We start from the raw sequence: 22,672 nt of genomic DNA, 5'->3' as shown, positions 1-22,672 counted from the left end.
TTCTTTCCTCCCTCTCTCATTTTTTCTCTCCCCTATCAAATACAAAAAAAATAATAAACAAGGGGGTTGGGTGGTAGCACAGCCGGTTAAGTGCAAATGGCATGAAGCACAAGGATCTGCGTAAGGATCCCAGTTCGAGTCCTCAGCTCCCCACTTGCCGAGGAGGCGCTTCACAGGCGTTGAAGCAGGTCTGCAGGTGTCTGTCTCTCCTCCTCTCCGTCTTCCCCTCCTCTCTGTTTCTCTCTGTCTTATCCAACGACAACGACAGCAATAACAACAAAGGCAACAAAAATGGGGAAAATGACCTCCAGGAGCAGTGGATTCGTAGTGCATGCACTGAGCCCCAGTGATAACCCTGGAGGTAATAATAATAATAATAGTTGAGAAAAATAAAAAAGAATACTCAAGTTTCTGCATAGTCAAAGAATATTAGTAAAAGAGAAAGCACCTTATTAAGTTAAAGACGAGTTTTACAGTCCATATATCAGACAAAGGGCTAGTAACCAAAATATATAAAGACCTCACAAAACTCAGCAAAAAAAAAAAAAAAAAAAAGTTTTTATTTATTTGAGCCTGGGAGAAACTGAGAAGATGGGGGGAGAAAGAAGGAGCAACAGAGACATCTGCAGCCCTACTTCACTGCTTGTGAAAGCTTTCCTGCTGCAGGTGACGACCAGGGACTTGAACCTGGGCACTCGCGCCCTGTATCCTGTGCACTCAGCTAGCCCCAGTAGATTATCTCTACTACAGGCACCTGATCAATTTCGAGACAGAAAATTGAGGGACATGCAAAAAGCAACTATCAAAAGCACACGTATCGCCGTTCACAAGGACCCAGGTTCAAGGACCCGCTCCCCAGCAGCAAAGGGAATGCTTCATGAGTGGTGAAGCAGGGCTGCAGGAATCTACCTCCCCCCCCCCTTATTTTCTCTCTGTAAAAAATAAATAAATAAATAAATAAATAAATAAAGATGGGCAAGTGTGGCACAGGGTAAGTGATTTTCCCCTTAACTTGTCAATAGTATGATCTAAGCTTTTTGTCACTAGAAGTCCAATGCTACCTACTGCGCCACAGAGCCACCTTATCTAAGCTAATGATACTAGCATGCTACCGCCCAGTGTAAGAACATCAAGCTGCAAGCTGACCAAACTCAGTAGCGACTGCAGAGAACACTGACTGCGTTCCTGGGGGGTGGGGCAGGGAGGAGGGGCCTTCACTGGCTGCCCATGGAAGTCCCTGGAGCTCTGAGCACAGCCGCTGTAGCTCACTTCTTCTCTTTTTTTAATGTGTTGACTAATATATATATTTGCCTTTTTCTATAGTCCTGCCATTTTTTTTCCTTAAAAAAAGTTGCTTTATTGACTTCAGTGGCAAATTTATAAAACATGTCAATCCACTTAAAATCAAGGCATCAGCATAGTAACAGGGGCATGTGTCCATTGGCTCACACACTGGTGTACGCTAACTACTAAAAGCAAATATCCACAGGGTTGCTTCACAGACGTGATCAGAAACAAAAGCCACAGTGCCTTGTCACAGGATTACAAACATCATCTGCCATTTCTTCCTTACTTTTGTTTTTTGAGGGGTGTGAATTAACGGTTTACAGTAAAGTACAGTAGTTGATACATGTGTAACATTTCTCAGTTATCCCCATAATTTTCTAACCCCCCAACTAGGTCCTCTTCTGCTATCATGCTCCAGGACCTGACCCTACTCCCTCCCCCAGATTCGTTTTCTTTGATGCAATACACAAAATCCAGTCCAAGTTCTGCTTTGTGTTTCTCCTGTTCTTATTTCTCAACTTCTGTCTATGAGTGGGAACATCCCGTACTCATCCTTCTCCTTCTGGCTTATCTCACTTCACAAAATTCCTTCAAGTTCCACCCAAGGTGAGGTGAACATCATTCTTAATAACTGAGTAATATTCCATGGTTTATATATACCACAACTTTCTCGGTCACTCATCTGTTGTTGGGCACTTGGGTTGCTTCCAGGTTTTAGCTATTATGAATTATGCTGCTATGATCAAATTAAAAAGCTTTTACACATCAAAAGAAAACTCCAGGGGCTGGATGGTGGTGCACCTAACTGAGCTCACATGTTACAATGTGCAAGGGCCCAGGTTCAAGCTCCCGGTCCCACCTGCAGGAGGAAAGCTTCACGAGTGGTGAAGCAGGCATGCAGGTATCTCTCTATCTCTTCCCCTCTCAATGTTCCCCACTGTTCTGAATTTCTCTGTCTGTATCCAATAATAAACAAACAAGTATAAAAAGAGGGAGAGAGACAAAGAGACACCTGCATCCCTGCTTTACCACTGGTAAAGCATTCCCCCTGCAGGTGGGGACCAGAGCATAGAACCTAGGTCCCTACACATTGTAATGTGTTTAACCAGGTGAACCATCACCTGGCCTCTGTCTCTCCCTGTCATTCCCTCTCAATCTCTGGCTGTTTCTATTTAATAAATAAATAAATAAGGATAATTTTTTAAAAAGACTTTAAAAGGGGTAGGTGGGTGGTGGTGCACCTGGTTGAGTGCACATGTTACAATGCACAAGGACCCAGGTTCGAGTCCCTGATCCCCACCAGCAGGAAGAAAGCTTTGCGAGTGGTGAAGCAGTGCTGCAGGTGTCTGTCTCTATCTCTCCCATCCCTCTTGATTTCTGGCTGTCTCTATCCAATAAATAAATAAATATAGTGAATTTTTTTTTAATGCCATAAGGATGGACAGGAAACCCAGCAAATGGGAAAAGATATTTTCATACTACACTTAAGACACTTAAGACAAGCAATTGATATCAAACATCTATAACGAACTAATATAGGGAGTGAGGCAGTAGCACAGTGGGTTAAATGCACATGGCATATGTTGTATGCTTTACATTGGGTTGTTCTAGCTCTTCCCCTGCCAAGAAAACTGGTTCAGTCCTGCTAGTTTCACGGGCCCGCCTGTCCCCGCCCCAAGGAACCCCGAGAGAGTTCCAGAGTCCCAGAGTTCAAGAGTGCTTGGCGCTGCAGCAGGGGAAAGAGGCAAGAGAGTTCTGTTTGGTGATTAGTTTGGGTTAGTTTATGAATCGTTGTTCCTGAATAAATAAATACAGCTTCCCTGCCCAGCCGTATGTCTCTGGTCGTCTCTGTTACCCGCCCGTGAAGCTAGCCCGGCCAGCTGGAGCCTCCGAATTTTCACAACAGGCATGAGGCACAAGGACTGGGGGAGGATCCTAGTTTAAGCCCCCGGCTCCCCACTTGCAGGGAGTCACTTCACAGGAGGTGAAGCAGGTCTGCAGGTGTCAATCATTCTCTCACCCCTCTGTCTTCCCTTCCTCTCTCCATTTCTCTCTGTCCTAACAACGACATTAATAACAACAATAGATACAACAACAATAAAAGCAACAAAGGCAACAAAAGGGAAAATAAATAAATATTAAAAAAGAACTAATATAGTTCAACAATAACCACCACAACAAAAAAGAACAACCCAATTAAAAAAGTGGGCAGAAAATATGAATAGATGGTTCTCTTAAGAAGAGATACTCATGGCCCACAGACATATATGGAAATGCTCCGAGTCACTCATCATTAGAGAAATGTAAATTAAAACCACATTGATGTTCCAACTCACACCTGTGAAAATAGGCTCTATCAGTAAAAGAAGTGTCGGAGAGGATGTGGAGAGAGAGAGAACTCTACTACATTGCTGGTGGGAAATGCATAGCAGCGCAACCACTCTGGAGAACACTATGGAGAATCCTTAAACAAATACAAATGGAAACGTCATATGATCCTGCAATTCCACTACAAGGCATATACCCAACAGATATAACACTGATTCAAAGGGATGAATGCACTCCCGTGTTTGTATTGCCTTTATTAACAATAGCAACAAAAACTGGAAACCAAAATTCCCTTTGACAGATTACTGGATAAAAGGGGCCAGGTGATGGCGTATCTAGCTGAATGCACATATTACAGTGCACAAGGACCCAGATTTGAGCCCAGGCTCCCCACCTGCAGAGGGAAAGCTTTCTGAATGGTATAGCAGGGCTGCAGGTGTCTCTCTGTCTCTCCCCTCTATCTCTCCCTTCCCTCTTGATTTCTGGATGTCTCTCCAAATAGATAATTAAAACAAATAGATAATTAAAAATTTTTTAAAGGTATAGGACATATACTCAACAGAGTATTATTCAGCAATAAAAAAAGATGATGTGTCTTTGGGATAAAATAGATGGAATTGAAGAAGAGTATACTTCATGAAGCAAGTAAGGAAGTCAAGGATAACTACAGAATGGTTTCACTCATATGCAGAACATAGAAAATTGAATATTCAAATGGGGAAATGTCAACCTACATCTAAGACTGTGGGAGAACTATAGTGGTTATCTATGGGGGTGGGGATAGGGACACAGACCTTTGGTTATGGAAGTGGATAAAAAAAATAAAAAAAATTTAAAAAAGAATTCCACCAAGGGTATTTATAATGGAATAGAATGTTACATTTATGTAGTCATCAATTAAAAGAAGTGAAGGCGAAAGAGAGGGAAAGAGAGAGGCAGGCTGGGAGTATGGATCGACCAGTCAATGCCCATGTTCAGAGGGGAAGCAATTACAGAAACCAGACCTCCCACCTTCTGCATCCCACAATGACCTTGGGCCCATACTCCCAGAGGGATAAAGAATTGTTGGGAAATTGTGCAGATGTGGTCGAACATTGGCAGGGCCCACAAACTATTATATTTCCATGCAAGTATTATTTACAGATCCCCACCATGTTATCCCCTCAGGGTATTGCTAATTCATTTTAAACCATTGCAACAGTTGCTAAGGACCCTTCCACCTTCCCAGCATGCCTTTTGCCTCTCTCCACCCCCTTTCCTAGCCAATCCCATCTCTACTTGCCACTTCCAGAATTCTCCTATAAAAGTCACTCCTATGCAGAAGAATGAAACTGAACCACTGTATTTCACCAAATACAAAAGTAAATTCCAAGTGGATCAAGGACTTGGATGTTAGACCACAAACTATCAGATACTTAGAAGAAAATATTGGCAGAACTCTTTTCCGCATACATTTTAAAGACATCTTCAATGAAATGAATCCAATTACAAAGAAGACTAAAGCAAGTATAAACCTATGGGACTACATCAAATTAAAAAGATTCTTCACAGCAAAAGAAACCACTACCCAAATCAAGAGACCCCTCACAGAATGGGAGAAGATCTTTACATGCCATACATCAGACAAGAGTTTAATAACCAACATATATAAAGAGCTTGCCAAACTCAACAACAAGACAACAAATAACGCCATCCAAAAATGGGGGGAGGATTTGGACAAAATATTCACCACAGAAGAGATCCAGAAGGCCGAGAAACACATGAAAAAATGCTCCAAGTCTCTGATTGTCAGAGAAATGCAAATAAAGACAACAATGAGATACCACTTCACTCCTGTGAGAATGTCACACATCAGAAAAGGTAACAGCAGCAAATGCTGGAGAGGGTGTGGGGTCAAAGGAACCCTCCTGCACTGCTTGTGAGAATGTCAATTGGTCCAACCTCTGTGGAGAACAGTCTGGAGAACTCTCTGAGGGCTAGAAATGGACCTACCCTATGACCCTGCAATTCCTCTCCTGGGGATATATCCTAAGGAACCCAACACATCCATCCAAAAAGATCTGTGTACACATATGTTCTTGGCAGCACAATTTGTAATAGCCAAAATCTGGAAGCAACCCAGGTGTCCAACAACAGATGAGTGGCTGAGCAAGTTGTGGTATATATACACAATGGAAGACTACTCAGCTGTAAAAAATGGTGACTGGGAAAGCTGGGAAAGGACAGGTGTTGGCGAGGTTGTAGGGAAAGGGGACTGCTCCACTGCTGGTGGGAATGCAGACTGGGGCAGCCCCTGTGGAGACTGTGTGGACAGTCCTTATGACCCAGCAATCCCACTCTTAGGCGTTTATCCAGTGGACACTAAAAAAAAAAAGTCACTCCTGTTTGCGCCCTCTCTCTTTTCCCCCCAAATGAGTGTGAACTCCATGACTTTTCTCAGGCTTATCACAGGTGGTGTTCTCTCCACTATAAAAGAGTAACTTCACAGTGTCCACACCAGAAGAGAGGTCTGTCTGCCCATTCTAGGGGAGAGGCTGCTGTGGGTACGCTCTGTGTTGAGGAAACCACTGACACCTGCTTCTTTCAACCTGAGTGAATACTTTAAACAGTTTCTTTTCCCTTCTTTCCCCCTCTCTCCCTCTTCTCTTTTCCACATCCCGACCTGGAGAAGGACTGGTGGGCATAGTGGGAGGCGGCCATTTTGCTAGTCCACGTGGCCTAAACCCGCTGTGCCCGCACCCAACTCTGGGGTTCCCAGTGAATAAAGATTTGTCTTCCGCTCAGCCACGAGTTCCTGGTCTCTTCTCTCTCCCACGTGCAACCCGACATAGGAAAGCTTTCAGGGGAGGGGAGGGGATACAGAGTTCTGGTGGCTGGGAATTGTGTGGAGTTGTACCCCTTTTATCCTATGGTTTTGTTAATGGCTCCTTTTTAAAATAAATAATAAAAAAAATTATCTGGGAAAAAAAAAAGAAGTGAAGGCATTCCAGCTATGACTGAATAAGTTTCATCCCCTGTTATCTGTATGCTCTACTCAGTGGTTTGAGTGTTACAACTTATATAAGCTCTTTTTAAAGATTTTTTACTGAAGAATATAAGAGGAGAGAGAGAAAGAACCAGATTATCACTCCTGTACATGTGTTGCTGGAGACTGAAATCAGGACCTCACACTTGATAGTCCAGTGCTTTATTCACTGCACCACCAGACCACCTTATATAGGCTCTTAAAAAATATTTATTTTGGGAGTTGGGTGCAGCTGCTTAAGCGCACGTGGTGCAAAGCGCAAGGACCCAAGTAAGGATCCTGGTTGGAGCCCCAGCTCCCCACCTGCAGGGAAGTAGCTTCACAGGCGGTGAAGCAGGTCTGCAGGTGTCATTCTTTCTCTCCCCTTGTCTTCCCCTCCTCTCTCCATTTCTCTTTCCTATCCAACAACGACGACATCAATAACAACAATAACTACAACAATGGCACAGAAAGGGAATAAATATTTTTTAAAAATTTAAAAAAATATTCATTTTATGAGAAAGAACTAGAACACTGCTCTGGCATGGGCAGTGCTGGGGATCAGATAAGGGAACCCACATGTATAGATCCTGCATTCTACTATCTCCCTGGATGCCCCGATTCCTATTAAAAAGAAGTTAAAAATCTCTATTTTATTTGTCAAGAGTCTTCTATAGTAATCACCATAACTTCTAGATAGTAGGCTTCTAGATGTTGCTGTTTTTTACTTTAACTAAAATCCAAAATTTCATTTTGCTTGTCAAGATCTAACATTCTAAAATTTCTACAATTTTTTAGATCACATTCCAATGTCTCAGCACAAGCTACAGATAATCCTTATGCTTATCAGGAAGCAAATTTTAGAATCCCTGAATATCTTGTCCTAGACATCGAGTCATGTTCTGAACATTGTAATTTGAGCTATTTCCCCTAGGCTTTGGTTAATTTTCAGTCGTGGAATGCCTAACTAAAAATATTGAATCTTATTTTCCATAAATTATGGCTAATCAGTTGACAGAAAAACCAGAGCAGTAGACAAACATGGAAGGAATGTTGTTGAAGAATATTCAAAGATGACCTGGTAGTCTGAAACAGAGATCAAAATATATTTCTTTAATTTTTTTTTTTTTTTTACTTATTCATGAATCAAGTTTAACTCATGGTAACAAAAGTCAAAAGTCAGAACAATGGTACCAAAGCTGAGGATAGAAGGATGCTACTACCTAGAATAGGCTTCAGGGGAACTTTCCAAGGAAATCAAAGTGTTTCCTAACTTACTGGAATGGAAGGGTAGTTACAGAAGAATTCAAACTATCATCTTTAGATCTGTGCATTTGACTGTATGTACAATAAACCCAATAAAGGGGGAAAATGGTGCTGCTGTGAACATAGGCACACACAGGTCTTTTGGGATGGGTGTGTTTGGTTCCTTAGGCTACATCCCCAGGAGAGGAGCTGCAGGGTCACAGGGCACATCCATTTCCAGCACTCTTTTGTTGTTATATTTATTTAGTTTCCCTTTTGTTGCCTTTGTTGTGTTTTTCATTTCCTGGCCTCTTGCCAGGCACCTGAGCAGCTCTCTCTCTCTCTCTCTCTGGCGCTTTTTAGGCCGATGACCGCCTGAGGAATTACAAGCTTCCTCTCAGCACCCAGCGGGGAAGGTGAGTGTTGGCGGCGCCAGCACGAAGCCGCTTTAAACGGAGGTTCCTAGAACTCCGCCAGGTCAGCCCGGCCCGTCCCAGCAGCGTGTTCCCCTAATTACGTCGACGAGAATCACTTCCGCCCCGCCACTCTGAAATACCCGAGCCCCTTCGGTAGCGGACTGGAGGGAAGACACTTCCGGCGCCTGTTGCCTAGGCGCTGGCGCGGTGGGCCCGAGGGCTGAAGGTTCTCGGCGTCCTCCTCGCCCCCTTCCCTCCCCCCCTTCTTGGGGGTGGCGATGGCGGGGCTCAGCGACGCCGAGATGGAGGGCTGCCGGCAACTGCTCGGCCTCCTGGAGGACGACGAGATCACGGCCCTGTGTGACACCGTCACCAACCGCCTGGTGCAGCCCGAGAACCGCCGAGGTGAGGGCGGGAGACGACCCTGCTCCCCGGCGCCGTGTTTCCCGACGCCCCGCACACCTGCCGCTGCGAGGACGTGCGGGCGGCGCGGCCGCGTCTGCACCGAGCCGGCGGGAGTCGTGGGCCGGCGCCGACCCCCGCGATGGGAAACCGGAGCGGGAACGCGAGCGGGACGGCCTCGGGGCCGGGGACGGACCACGCCGGGCTCCCGGGGGCCATGGCGGCGGGGGCTGGGCTTTGCGGGGCCCGAGGACGGAGCGCGGCTCCCGTGGTTTCCGGGCCGCCGAGTCGCCGGCGGTTTCCGTTTCCGTCAGCGGAGTCGTGGCGTCGCCGGCTCGGGCGGACTGTCGGCGCCCAGGTCTCCGGGTCGTCTCGTGCGCGTGGGTCGCGGCCCGACAGCCTTCCGGCCGGCTCGCGCTCAATAGTCGCGGCTTTGTTTTTGTTTTTCCCTGAGATGATGATGATGATATGATGATGATGAGGAGGATGATATGATGAGGATGTGGATGATGATGATGATATGATGATATGGTGAGGATGATGATACGATGATGAGGATGATGATATGATGAGGATGATGATGATGATGATATGATGATACGATGATATGATGATGATAAGGATGATGATGATAGGATGATGATAGGATGGTGATGAGGAGGATGATGATATGATGATGATGAGGATGGTGATATGATGATGATAAGATGATAAGGATGATGATGATGAGGATGATGATATGATGATGATGATGATGAGGATGGTGATATGATGATGATGATGATGATATGGTGATGGTGATGATATGATGATGAGGAGGAGGAGGAGTGAGTGTGTGTGTGTGTGTGTGTGTGTGTGTGTGTGTGTGTGTGTTTTAGAAACATACTGCTTTCAGAGCCAGGGTAGCATTTCTGGACGTTATAAGGGTCGCTGATATGCAGCCTGAATGTAACAAGTAGATAAAATATACGAAGGATCCAGGTTCGAGCCCCCGGCTCCCCACCTGCAGGGGCGTCGCTTCACAGGCGGTAAAGCAGGTCTGCAGGTGTCTGTCTTTCTCTCCCCGTCTCTGTCTTCCCCTCCTCTCTCCATTTCTCTCTGTCCTATCCAACAACGACATCAATAACAACAACAATAACGACAACAGTAAAACAACAAGGGCAACACAAGCGAATAAATAAATATTTTAAAAGTTAGATATATATGCATGCTTTAGCGTGCATATACATATATTTCCTTTTGTAAAGTACATAAGTGACTTTATTACTATTATTACCATTATTATTTTTCCAGAGCACTACAGCTCTGGCTTATAGTGGTGCGGGACTGAACCTGGGACTTTGGAGCTTCAGGCAGGAGAGTCTGTTTGCATAACCATTATGCTATCAACCCTGTGCCCATGACTTTATTATTATTATTTTTAAATCTTTATTTTCCCCTTTGTTGCCCTTTTTTATTGTAGTTATTACTGTTGTTATTGATGTCGTTGTTGGATAGGACAGAGAGAAATGGAGAGAGGAGGGGAAGACAGAGGGGGGGAGACAAAGACAGACACCTGCAGACCTGCTTCACCGCCCGTGAAGCGACTCCCCTGCAGGTGGAGAGCCGGGGGCTCGAACCGGGATCCTTACTTCAGTCCTTGGTGTTTCACGCCAGGTGCGCTTAACCCGCTGCGCTACCGCCCGACTCCCATGACTTTATTTTTTAATGAACTGAGTTTTACTCTGATACATAGAAATTCCAGAGCACCTGTATTCATGTTTGTTCTATGTCGCTAAGAAAAGGGGAGGGGGGGTGGTTCTGCTTTTTGGAAAGTTCTTGAAATTTTAAACTGTCAACAGTAGCAAAGAAGGATTTAGACTGAAAACAGTTTTAAATTTAAGAGATTGAGACACATAAATGCCTCATCGCACCCTCTGCGGGTGGGGACTGGGGCTTGAACCCGGGGTCTTGCTCATAGTAATGTGGGTACTCTCCACCAGGCCCTTCAGTTTTTACCTTTTTAATAAAAAAAAAAAATGAGTTTTTTCTATCTTTCTTAGAAATATTATATAGTTCAGGCAGCCTCAGCTTTCATCGCTGTAGAGCAAAGATACTGAACCAAAACTTTCCACACATCGAACTGTTTTAACTTTAGCTGCGTGTAGGTATCAGATATGAGGTTCATTAGCAATATTCGAAATGTTTTTCTCTGGCTCTTTTTTTCTCTTTTTAGAATTAATTAACTGATTTTAATATGAAACAAAAGAGAGGACCAGAGAGAGAGCACCGCTCAGTTCTGCCCTAAAGTCCTGAGTATTGAGCCTGCGGTCCCTGGCGCTTCAGGCAGGCTGATGCTGGGAGACTGAACTGTCTCGGGCACTCCATCTGTTTAAACAGTTTTTCAGTAGAAGATGCTAAAATGGGTGGTCCTGGAGGTGGCGCAGTGGATAAAGCACTGGACTCCCAAGCACTGGACTCTCAAGCAGCAGGTTCTGAGTTCAATCCCCAGCAGCACATAGGCCAGAGTGATGTTGGGTTCTTTCTCTCTCTCCTATCTTACTCATTAATACATTTTTTAAAAAAAAATCTTTAAAAAAAGGAAGTGCTGGGGCCAGGTGGTGGTGCCCCTGGTTGAGCACACATGTTACAGTGCGCAAGGACCCAGGTTCGAGGCCCTGGTCCTCACCTGCAGGGGGAAAGCTTCACAAGTGGTGAAGCAGGGCTGCCGGTGTCTCTCTGTCTCTCTATCACCCCCTTCCTTTTCAATTTCTGACTGTCTCTACCCAACAAATAAAAAAAAAGATGGAAATTTTTTAAAAAGTGCTAAAGTGGTATATATATATATATATTTTTTTTTTTAAATATTTTATTTATTTTCTCTTTTGTTGTCCTTGTTGTTTTTCGTTGTTGTTGTAGTTATTATTGTTATTGTTGTTGTCGTTGCTAGATAGGACAGAGAGAAATGGAGAGAGGAGGGGAAGACAGAGAGGGGGGGGAGAAAGACAGACACCTGCAGACCTGCTTCACTGCTTGTGAAGCGACTCCCCTGCAGGTGGGGAGCCGGGGGCTCAAACCGGGATCCTTACGCCGGTCCTTGCGCTTTGTGCCACCTGTGCTTAACCCACTGCGTTACCGCCGGACTCCCCTAAAGTGGTATATCTTACGTGAAGAGACAAGGGAGATTTTAAACATAAAAGAAAATTAACCCCCAAACTGACAACTTATTGCTGCATTTATACATAAATAACTATCTTGAAAGCAAGTGCCATGATAAAAGTTTATATATTTTTTTATTATTTACCCTTTTGCTGCCCTTGTTTTATTTTTGTAGTTATTATTGTTGTTGTTATTGATATCGTCGTTGTTGGATAGGATAGGGAGAAATGGAGAGAGGAGGGGAAGACAGAGGGGGAGAGACAGACAGACATCTTGCGCTTTGTGCCACCCGTTGTGCTACCACCCAACCCCCAAAAGTTTATAAAATTTTATGTTGGTATTTCTGGACAAATTTACATGGATTCATAATTCTTGTTAACCTTTATTGTTTTTTTCTTCTAGATGCCACTTACGCAATATTAGTGTACAGTCAAAGTGTAGAAGAACTTTTGAAGCGCAAAAAAGTCCACCGAGACATCATATTTAAATACTTGGCAACACAGGGGGTTATTATACCTCCGGCTACTGAAAAACACAATCTCATTCAACATGCGAAGGATTACTGGAGAAATCAGGTATCACTGGAGTTAAAGGAAAGACTGGAGTATGTTAAGACAGAGGACATTGCACTGTCTCAACAGGTAAGGTAGATCTTACAGTTATATTCTGTCTGAAATTCTTCACATAATCTTAGCTCTGGGGTGTCAATAATATTTCTTCTTTTATTTATTTATTGATTTAAAAAAGGAGACATTAACAAAACTGTAAGGGTACAGCTGTACACAATTCCCACCACCAGATCTCCATATCCCAATCCCCTCCCCTGATAGCTTTCCTATTCTTTATCCCTCTGGGAGTATGGACCCAGGGTCTTTGTGGGTTGCAGAAGGTGGGAGGTCTGGCTTCTGTAATTGCTTCCCCGCTGAACATGGGCCTTGACTGGTCAATCTATATTCCCAGCCTGCTCTCTCTTTCACTGGTAGGGTGAGTCTCTGGGGAATCAGAGCTCCAGGATACATTGGTGGGGTCGTCAGTCCAGAGAAGTCTGGTTGGCATCATGCTGGCATCTGGAACCTGGGGGCTGAAAAGAGAGTTAACATACAAAGCCAAATAAATTGTTGAACAGTTATAGACCTGAAGGCTGGAATAGTGCAAATGAAGTGTTGGGGGGGTACTTACTGCAGACTATTGTGTACTTTTGCTTTCAGGTATATATTTTGCCCTAGTTTATGGATACGTGTGAACATATGCTCTGTCTCAGGGAACCTGGTCTATATCTAGGTTTTGGGACTTTGTTAGGAAGTGAACCACCTGGAATGGAATTAGAGAGTACTATGAAAGGAAAGGTCTCACCCGAGTAATGAAGCTGAAAGGTTGTCATTCCACACCTGAAGTCTCTGGACACAGTCTGAAGTGAAGCATGCTGGGGTGGCACTTGTTGCGTTGATTAGGTTGTGATCGGCAGATGCAATATTATTTGATTTAAATTGAGAGAAGCATGCAGGAAAGTGGGCCCCACCCTAAGGTTCCAGGACTGGGGGAAATACAGGCTCTATAGTGGAGATGTGAGGTTCCTGCTGTCTTAGGGTTCAAGAAGACAATGGATAGTTATTGTTATCATCACATTATTTGGTAATTGGGTTAACTTTGAAAAGTCCCTTTGTTAGGATTTGCTTTATAATACCCAACATCTTGTATATAGCTGTGCCACCAGTTGCTTCTGTTCTCCCTGGTCTAGGCTTTTGAGAGAGTCAACATATCAAAGACTCAGCCTATGTATTAAAAAGATTCAGTCTGTGCTTTAAAAAAGTTTGAGACATACAGTAATTTTTTCCCCTCTCATATTAATTAAATAGTGATTTATATGACTACAAATTAATAGGAGTGTACATAAACACCATTCCCACCACCAAAAGACTGTCTCCCATCCCACCCATCCTTCGCACCGGGAAGCCAAATGTCCACCCTCACCCCAGGGTTTTTACTTTACTGCCCTACTCCAGAATAATATTTCTTTTTATTCTTGCTTTTTCTTTTTCTTTTTTAACCAGAGCACTCCTCAGGTCTGGCTTATGGTGGTGTGGGGGATTGAACTTGGGACTTTGGCACCTCAGGCATGAGAGTCTCTTTGCATAACTATTATGCTGTCTACACCTGCCCCCCCTTTTTTTTTTCCTTTTTAGCTTTACATCATAGCCCTTGCATCCTAAAAGAAGACCTTTGGGAGTTGGACGGTAGCACATCGGGTTAAGCGCAGGTAGCACAAAGCGCAGGGACCCGTGTAAGGATCCTGGTTTAAGGCCCCGGCTCTCCACCTGTAGGGGGTTCACTTCATAGGTGGTGAAGCAGGTCTGCAGGTGCCTATCTTTCTCTCCCCCTCTCTGTCTTCCCCTCCTCTCTCCATTTCTCTCTGTCCTATCCAACAACGACGACATCAGTAACAACAGTAATAACTACAGCAAGGGGAACAAAAGGGAATAAATATATAAAAAAAGACCTTTTCAATTTCTTTTTCTTTTTCTTTTTTTTTTTTTTTACCAGAGCACTGCTCAGCTCTGGCTTATGGTGGTGCGGGGGATTGTACCTGGGACTTTGGAGCCTCAGGCATGAGAGTCTGTTTGCATAACCATTATGGTATCTACCCTCCGCCCTCAATGTTTTTATTATCTTTAATTTATGACAGCCAGAAATCAAGAGGGAAGGGGGAGATAGGGAGAGAGACACAGAGACGCCTATAGCACTGCTTCACCACTTGGCAAAGCTTTCCCCCTGCAGGTGGGGATCAGGGGCTCAAACCTGCATCCTTGTGCATTGTAACATGTGTGCTCAACTAGGTACACCACCTCCTGGCTCCTTAAAAGACCTTAAAGCACCTGAAAGACAAACTATTTGTGACATCTGTGTTGCATGTGTAAGATACTACTAATTTGTGAAGAAAGTAAATGTTTTTTTCCTCATCAAATTAGTATTCTTCAACATTTAAAAACTAAGAGGACTGTAGAATAAATTAAACTTTAATATATTCTCTAGTTGCTTGTAGGTTTTTTCCCCCCTGTAAAAAAATAATAATTGCAGGGTCAGCAAGGTAGCTCCCTTGGGCTGTGCTCCTGCTTCGTTATGCACTCGACCCAAACTCCAGCCTGACCTCCACTGCACTGAGACAAGTTTTAGTACCATGGTGCGCCTCTCGGCCCTCTCTCTCTCTCTCTCTCTCTCTCTCTCTCTCACACACACACACACACACACACACACACTCACTCACTCTACCTGGAAGCAGGGGAAAGAAAAAAGTCAACCTGGAGTAGTAATGTCCTGGCAATAAAAAATAATACAAGTCGGGTGGGGGTAGATAGCATAATAGTCATGCAAACAGATTCTCATGCCTGAGGCTTCGTCAAGTTCCAGGTTCAATCCCCCGCACCACCATAAGCCAGAGCTGAGTAGTGCTCTGGTAAAAGTAAGTAAGTGAGTAAATAAATAAATAAATAAATAAAAGAAAAAAACAATACAAAGAAAGTTTAAGCACCTTCTCTGGTAAGAAAAAAAAAATCACAAAGATTTATGAGAGAAACATAATTTTTTTACATTTAATTCTTAGTACTTAGGAAAAATACCATTGTAGACATTTCCTCTACCTGACACTTGTCATTCCTATTTCTTTTTTTTTCTTTGCCTCCAGGGTTATTGCTGGGGCTTGGTGCCTGCACTATGAATTCACTGCTCCTGGAGGCCATTTTTCCCATTTTTGTTGCCCTTGTTATTATTGCTGCTGTTGTTGGATAGGACAGAGATAAATAGAGGAGGGGAAGACAGGCAGAAGGAGAGAAAGATAGACACCCGCAGACCTGCTTCATGACGCCCCCGGCTTCCGCAGGTGGGGAGCAAGGGGATCAAACTGGGATCCTTATGCTGGTCCTTGCGCTTCACACCGTGTGTGCTTAGCCCGCTGCACTACCACCTGGGCCCCTCATTCCTGTTTCTTTGCATTTCCACTGCACATTTTAGATTTTTTAAAAAATTTATTGGGGGATTAATGTTTTACAGTCGACAGTAAGTACAGTAGTTTATACATGCGTAACGTTTCTCATGACCCCCCACCAGGTCCTCTGTCATCCTTTTTTCCAGGACCTGTACTCCCCCCTCCCCCCCAAACCCAGAGTCTTTTACTTTGGTGCCAGAACATTTTAGATTTTGTGTGAACATGTCGAGGTTGACTGAATGAACCCGTAGGTGATACGCAGGCTTCGTTATAGCAGGCGAAATGAGGCCTGCGAACTCTACAAGCAGTGAAAGGCAGACATAACATGGTGCTTGGCGACAGAGGCGGGCTGTATCAGTACACGTAACTGGCTAAGCAAAAGTCGGAGAACAGCCTCTCAAATCTGTTCTAACCAGGGGAGCCAAGGCTTTTCAGGGCTAAAGGAAAGAATAGCCTGTACAGTCAAACCCGGCATCACCTGTAGCTTGGATTGTTATCTAGAGATTACAGCTTTTTGGAGGGTGCTGCTTCTGCAAAACCCACTCCCAGATTACTTGTGACCCTAGTACACGAAAGTGACGCGTCACAGAGGACCTAGTGGGCTGTATTGTCATGTGGAAAACTAGGGAATGTTCTGCATGTGCAAACTATTGTATTTACTGTTGACTGTAAAACATGAATTCCCCAATAAAAAAATTAAAAAAGAAACAAAGTGATGTGTCACTGAGCTGTTACAGTTTGATTACAGGGTTGTGAACGGTGGTGGTGCACCTGACTGAGCGCATGTGTTCAAGAACAATGTGCAAGGACCAGGTTCGAGTCCCCTGGCCCCACCTGTAGAGGGGAAAGCTTTGCAAGTGGTGAAGCAGGGCTGTCTCTCTGTCTCTCTCCCTCTTTTTCTCCCCCTTCCCTCCCAATTTCTGGCTGTCTTTATCCAATAAATAAAGATAATTAAAAAATATATATTTTAAAAGACTTGAGGAGATAGAGGAGAAAGTAATGTTTACATAAGAGGCACAATGCCCACTTTATTCTGTAGATGTACTCTGTAAATATAAAAATCTTCTCGGTGATACGATGCTCTGGAATACATCGGTGCATCAAATCTAGTTTACCTAGCATGTTTTTACATTGAGATTTCCTTTGGGAGAAAAAAAGTGTAAAATTAACCCTAACGGGGACTCGGGTACTAGCGCAGCAGGTTAAGCGCAGGTGGTGCAAAGCGAAAGGATCTGCGTAAGGATCCCGGTTCGAGCCCCAGCTCCCCACCTGCAGGGGAGTCGCTTCACAGGCGGTGAAGCAGGTCTGCAGGTGTCTGTCTTTCTCTCTCCCTCTCTGTCTTCCCCTCCTCTCTCCATTTCTCTCTGTCCTATCCAACAACAACAACTACAATAAAACAAGGGCAACAAAAAGCAATAAATAAGTGAATATAAAAAAACAGGGTTAAAATTAGTCGTAACAGAAAATAAGCCACACCTGTCATTTTAAAAGTTGTTGTAGACAGTGGGAATTGACGTATTACCAACTTAACTGTGGTAGAATTTATATGCAAAACTATACCATTTAAAGCATCTAGTTTGATTTTTTTTTTTAACTAGTTGTTAAGGAGAAAATGCTTAAATGAGTTATTTTTGAACAGTCAAAATGGTTCACTTGGATGGTGTGTCTGTTTTCTCATGCATGTGACCTGGTTCAGGTCCATCCCCCAAAACCATTAGAGGAAACTTTGGTGCTGTAATGTCTTTCCCTCTCATTCTGTCTGGAGGGAAAAACAAACAAACAGACTTGTGACAACAAGAAAAAAACAGTATGGAGCCTGCTAGAATGCCTGTTAGTTTGCACAAGGACCTAGATTCAAACCCCTGGTCTCCACCTCGGCTTCATGAGTAGTGACGCTGAGTTGCAGTATTTATCTCACTTTCTCTCTCCCTTCCTCTCCCCCTCTCCTCCTTCCTCCTAAGTTTCTCTCTACCTCGATCAGAAAAGAAAGAAAAAGCAAGCAAGCTAACTAGTGGTAGATTTATTGTGTTGGCACTGGCTCTAACAATAGCTCTGGTGGCAAAAAACAAAGCACTGCTATTCACTGTTTATGCTGATGTTGTCTGAAGCTTTGTTAAACCTCATGTGAGCCGAATTTTCCAGACTTTAAAGCTAGGAATACTAAAATTATTTTTCACCTTTTGGGAGAAAATTTACTGTCCATGACAGGTTCGGTGAGTTCACATGTTGTCATATCCTCTCCTGAAACCGTTAGATGGAAACCGGATAGATAGATAGAAAATAGATATGCAGAGCAACCTTGGATTTGTTGATGATTATTATATGTTTCTTACACAGGAAAAGAAAGAAGATACAAAAACAGAAAAAGTTGATTTTCATTGTTTGGGAAAAGAATTCTGTCGCTGGTTCTTTGAACTTCTGAATTCTCAGAACCCTCTGCTGGGACCACCTCAAGATGAATGGGGGCCACAACACTTCTGGCACGATGTCAAGCTTAGGCTTTTTTATAAGACATCTGAACAAAATGTGCTAGACTACCAAGGAGCAGAACTCGTGAGTCTTCGTTTGCTATCTCTAGTGAAAGAAGAATACCTTTTCCTCAGCCCTAACCTAGACGCCCAGGGACTGAAATGTGCTTCCTCCCCCCACGGTCTAGTTATGGTCGGAGTTGCTGGGACTGTCCACCGAGGGAACACTTGCTTGGGCATTTTCGAACAAATTTTCGGACTCATCCGTTGTCCTTTTGTGGAGAATACCTGGAAAATTAAATTTATCAACCTGAGAATTATTGGAGAGAATGCCCTTGCTCCTGAAATATTAACAAAACCAGCCATTAAATTTGAACCAAGTGATCTGGAGGCATTTTATAATGTAATCACTTTATTAGGCACCAGCGAAGTACAACTGAATGTAAGGCAGGCATTGGATAGTGGAACTGGAGATCAGGCTTTATGGAAAAGAGGCTTTGGTGAACAAAAGAACTGAATTTACTTCATCTTGCAAGCACTTAACATTGACTATCAGTCTAAAATAACCTAGTATACAGAAAGTTCCAAGCACAGCGTCAGTACGGGAGGGATTTTTAGTTGCGATGTCTTTTTTGACTACTAGTAACGTGGGGATACCTGATTTGCAGCAAATGTTCTGAGATCCTAATGCAGCTCATCAAATAAATATCTCTATAGATATTATAACTAATGATGCGCCTAACAAGTCAGGTAATATTTTTATCTTAACTTAGTATTCTGCTGATGTCTGTACTTTCCAACTGGGATAGGGTGAATAATAACGAAGGCCTCCCTTTTCTTAGCTTCTAAATCTGAACAGTTTTATTACAAATACAGCTCACTACAGCACTGCTTAAAAAAATGTGCATTATATATATGATGTTTAATGTAAACCCAGAGTTGTCAACTTGGAAAACTTAAGTATACAGAAAGTTCAGTAGTTTAGCAGATGGAGACTGCTTGGCCTTTTCAAACATTTCAGAGACTTTTTTTTTCAGAGTTAACTACTAGAATTCAAGCTAAGTATAATTTACATTTTTTCTGAACTATAGTCGGGAATGATAAGTACTATATGTTCTTATCTAAAACTTTAGCTGACAAGCTAACAGTTTGTTAAGAGCATTTTTTAAATTTTTGTAATATATACAGTATTCTGTTAAGTTTTTTGAAGGTGTGGCCAGTTCCTCATTCTCTATGAACTGTTTTTTTTTTTTGCTTGGAAGAAGTGACGCCGAGACCATCCTGTGCATCTGATAGCATGGACGCGCATAGATACATCCCACAGTATACGTTAAAATTTAAGGATCTTTGTTTTTTGCCTCTGGTTCTTCATCCCTAAGCAACATTTGCTAACCCTAGGTTTAGTTTTTTATAAAAATAACATTTTGAGGGAGTCGGGCTGTAGCGCAGCGGGTTAAGTGCAGGTGGCGCAAAGCACAAGGACCGGCATAAGGATCCCGGTTCGAACCCCGGCTCCCCACCTGCAGGGGAGTCGCTTCACAGGCGGTGAAGCAGGTCTGCAGGTGTCTGTCTTTCTCTCCTCCTCTCTGTCTTCCCCTCCTCTCTCCATTTCTCTCTGTCCTATCCAACAATGACGACAACAACAATAATAACTACAACAATAAAACAACAAGGGCAACAAAAGGGAATAAATAAATAAAATAAAATACTAAAAAAAAATAACATTTTGAAAAAAAATTCAACTGGGAAATGTATTTGTACATGTTAATTTTTCCACTTTTTTGTTTTTTTTTATAGACACTTGCAGACCTGCTTCACCTCCTGTGAAGTGACTCCCCTGCAGGTGGGGAGCCGGGGGCTCGAACCAAAATCCTTATACCGGTCCTTACGCTTCGTGCCACATGCGTTTAACTCGCTGTACTACCACCCAACTCCCATTTTTTTCACCTTTAACTCTGTTTACAAACATCTATCTAGATATAGAAAGTAGGAGTGAAAAATTCATCTTTGTTTTTTTCTGCCATACCTTTTATGAGGAGTTCAAACTGAAATGTCCTAAAATAACTTAATAAAGGAGAGAACTCCCCCTGGGCTGCTCTAAGAACAGCATATTATTTCGATTTAAAACCAAATTCCGTTTTTCTCCTTTGAGTTTTGAAGGGTTGTAATATGTACTTAGTGAATATCCTCAGTAGAGAATATAACTAAAAACTGTTTCTGTCTGTTTTGCATATGCTATTGAAGGCAAGTACTTCAGTTAGACCATGATACTCAAAAGGAACAGAAACTTCCTGTAGCACTTTTCAGTACTGCATTTTTGATGTTATGTAAAAGCTCAAGTAAAGATGAGATTTTTAGGACATGTTCCTTTAATCACCCCTAAGAGTTTGAAATCTTCTTGATATACAGAATCTCTTAAGGTTGGGCTTTTTTTTTTTTTTTTCCCAATTCTCATATTGTTGGACACACATTAGGACCTAATGCTTAAGTGAATGGGTTAATGTGTGAGCGAAAGATACCTGTGTACTTCTTATATGAAAAAGTGTTGTATACTAAAAAGACTTCTCTGTGTCTGGTAATTCTTGTCATCAGTGTTCTGTGATCATATTGTCTGAATTTAATATGTGTATTCTTGAAAACTTTTGGTCTCCAGGCTAATGCAGCACTGGGGAAAATTTTCATTTGTATTTGCAACTTAATTATAAAAGCCCAGTGTCAGAATTGTATATACTACACCAGAGGGCCCCAAGACTGCCTGTAAACCACTTTAGAGTAAGTATATGAAGAAACCAGAAGACCCTAGGAGGAATAAAGTTGGTTAACAAAGTTTAACTCCTGATTAGGCCATTTACAAGGTCCAAAAGAATAGTACAACTAAACTGTATTTTTGCTACCACGCTTTACTGTGTTTTAGGGGATAGTTTTATGCTTCTTTCATTTTTTTTTTCATTTTTTGTTTGTTTTTGACCAGAGCACTGCTCAGCTCTAGCTTAATGGTGGATTGAATTTGGGACTTTGGAGCCTCAGGCAAGAGTCTTTTTACATAACCATTATGCTATATTCAGCTGGTATTGGAAAGCCTGGAGTCAAGTATTAAAAAATACTGCATTTTGCGCATCATTTGTAGTAGTTGGATGGTCAGACTAGGGATACATCTGGACTTTGTTCACTACAGAGAGATTTGCTGTAGGCTAAAACATAAACACCAGGTTTTCTTTTTTGATAAAATCTTAAAGGTTTTCATTAAAATTCCAAAATAAAAATTTGTATCATATTGATTACCAAATAATAGAATAAAGCCACCTTAATTAAATTTATTCATTCAGCTTGGAAGTGGCAAATCACATCAGGGGATTGCCTTTGCTTTTTTCTGAAAGGTAACATTTTATGTTCTCCAGTTTCCTTAAGAAATTAAAGTAGCATCAGAAATGTGTTTAAAGACTGTTAGTTTAATTTTTAAAAAAGATAGAAACAAAATGTTCTGGTGAGAAACATGAAAGAGAACCATACCTTAATGTTTTTCTTAGCATCAGTTTTCACAAATGGAAAAACCTTTTCTTCACTGGTTCTTCATTTGGATCGTAGGAGTGGTCAATGAAATTGAAAAATGAGGCTTCCCCCCTCTCCCAGAGTTTTCAGATTACAGTGAGTTTATGGACTTGGCTAAAGTATAACAGTGAGTCCTTTAGAGATCTTTATATTCCATGTTAAAACCTCCCCATAATTTATCTATATTTTCCCAAGATTGTACTGCTGTAATATTTAAAATAAAGTTATTTCTTAACCAGATTTGGAGAACTGAATCTTATGAATGATAAAGTAATCTCTAGGAAATCTTTAGTTGGTAGTTCTTAACTCGTGAATTTTATTTTTCAAAATATGTCAGATATGAAGGCAAACCTGAAAAGCATGCAAAGTTAAAAGTATTCAGGACTAATTTTTATTTGGCAAGATAAATTTAATGGAAAGGCTTTGGAGGAAGTGATAAAGATATAGAAAAAATACTTTTTAAAGATTTATTTGTTAGTGTACTAATTAGTGAGGGGGAGAGAGGAAGAGCTGGAGCATGACTCTAGTACATGTGATTCCAAGGATCCAGTTCAGGGACCTCACACTCAAGAGTTTGGCCTTACCCACTGCACTGCCTCCAGGGCTACCTAAAAGCAAAAAATCTTAGATTTTAATTTTTGTGAGAGAGATCAGAGCACGTCTCTGGCATGTGGTAGTGCATATTGCTCTCTCTCTCTCTCTCTTTTTTTTTTTCTCTTTTGTTGCCCTTGTTTTATTGTTGTGGTTATTATTATTGTTATTGCTATTGTTGGAAAGGACAGAGAGAAATGGAGAGAGGAGTGGCCTGTGAAGCCACTCCCCTGCAGGTGGGGAGCCGGGGGCTCGAACCGGGATC

The 22,672-nt window shown here is 42.5% G+C and overlaps 1 protein-coding gene across 1 annotated transcript; it reads left to right on the top strand.

Annotated features, from left to right (window-relative positions):
- Positions 1–8,494: 8,494 nt before the first annotated feature.
- On the top strand, positions 8,495–22,056 carry C14H3orf38 (chromosome 14 C3orf38 homolog). Its single transcript, XM_007532880.3, is given in 4 exon segments — positions 8,495–8,685; positions 12,223–12,461; positions 18,137–18,750; positions 18,752–22,056. Coding segments are annotated over 4 exon segments (1,062 nt in total). The 5' UTR covers positions 8,495–8,558; the 3' UTR covers positions 18,834–22,056.
- The last annotated feature ends 616 nt before the right edge of the window (positions 22,057–22,672 follow it).

This window comes from Erinaceus europaeus, chromosome 14 (assembly GCF_950295315.1).
Source record: "Erinaceus europaeus chromosome 14, mEriEur2.1, whole genome shotgun sequence".
Classification (NCBI taxonomy): domain Eukaryota; kingdom Metazoa; phylum Chordata; class Mammalia; order Eulipotyphla; family Erinaceidae; genus Erinaceus; species Erinaceus europaeus.
Note: the sequence above shows the minus strand (reverse complement) of the source record. Positions and strands in the feature narration are given on the sequence as shown.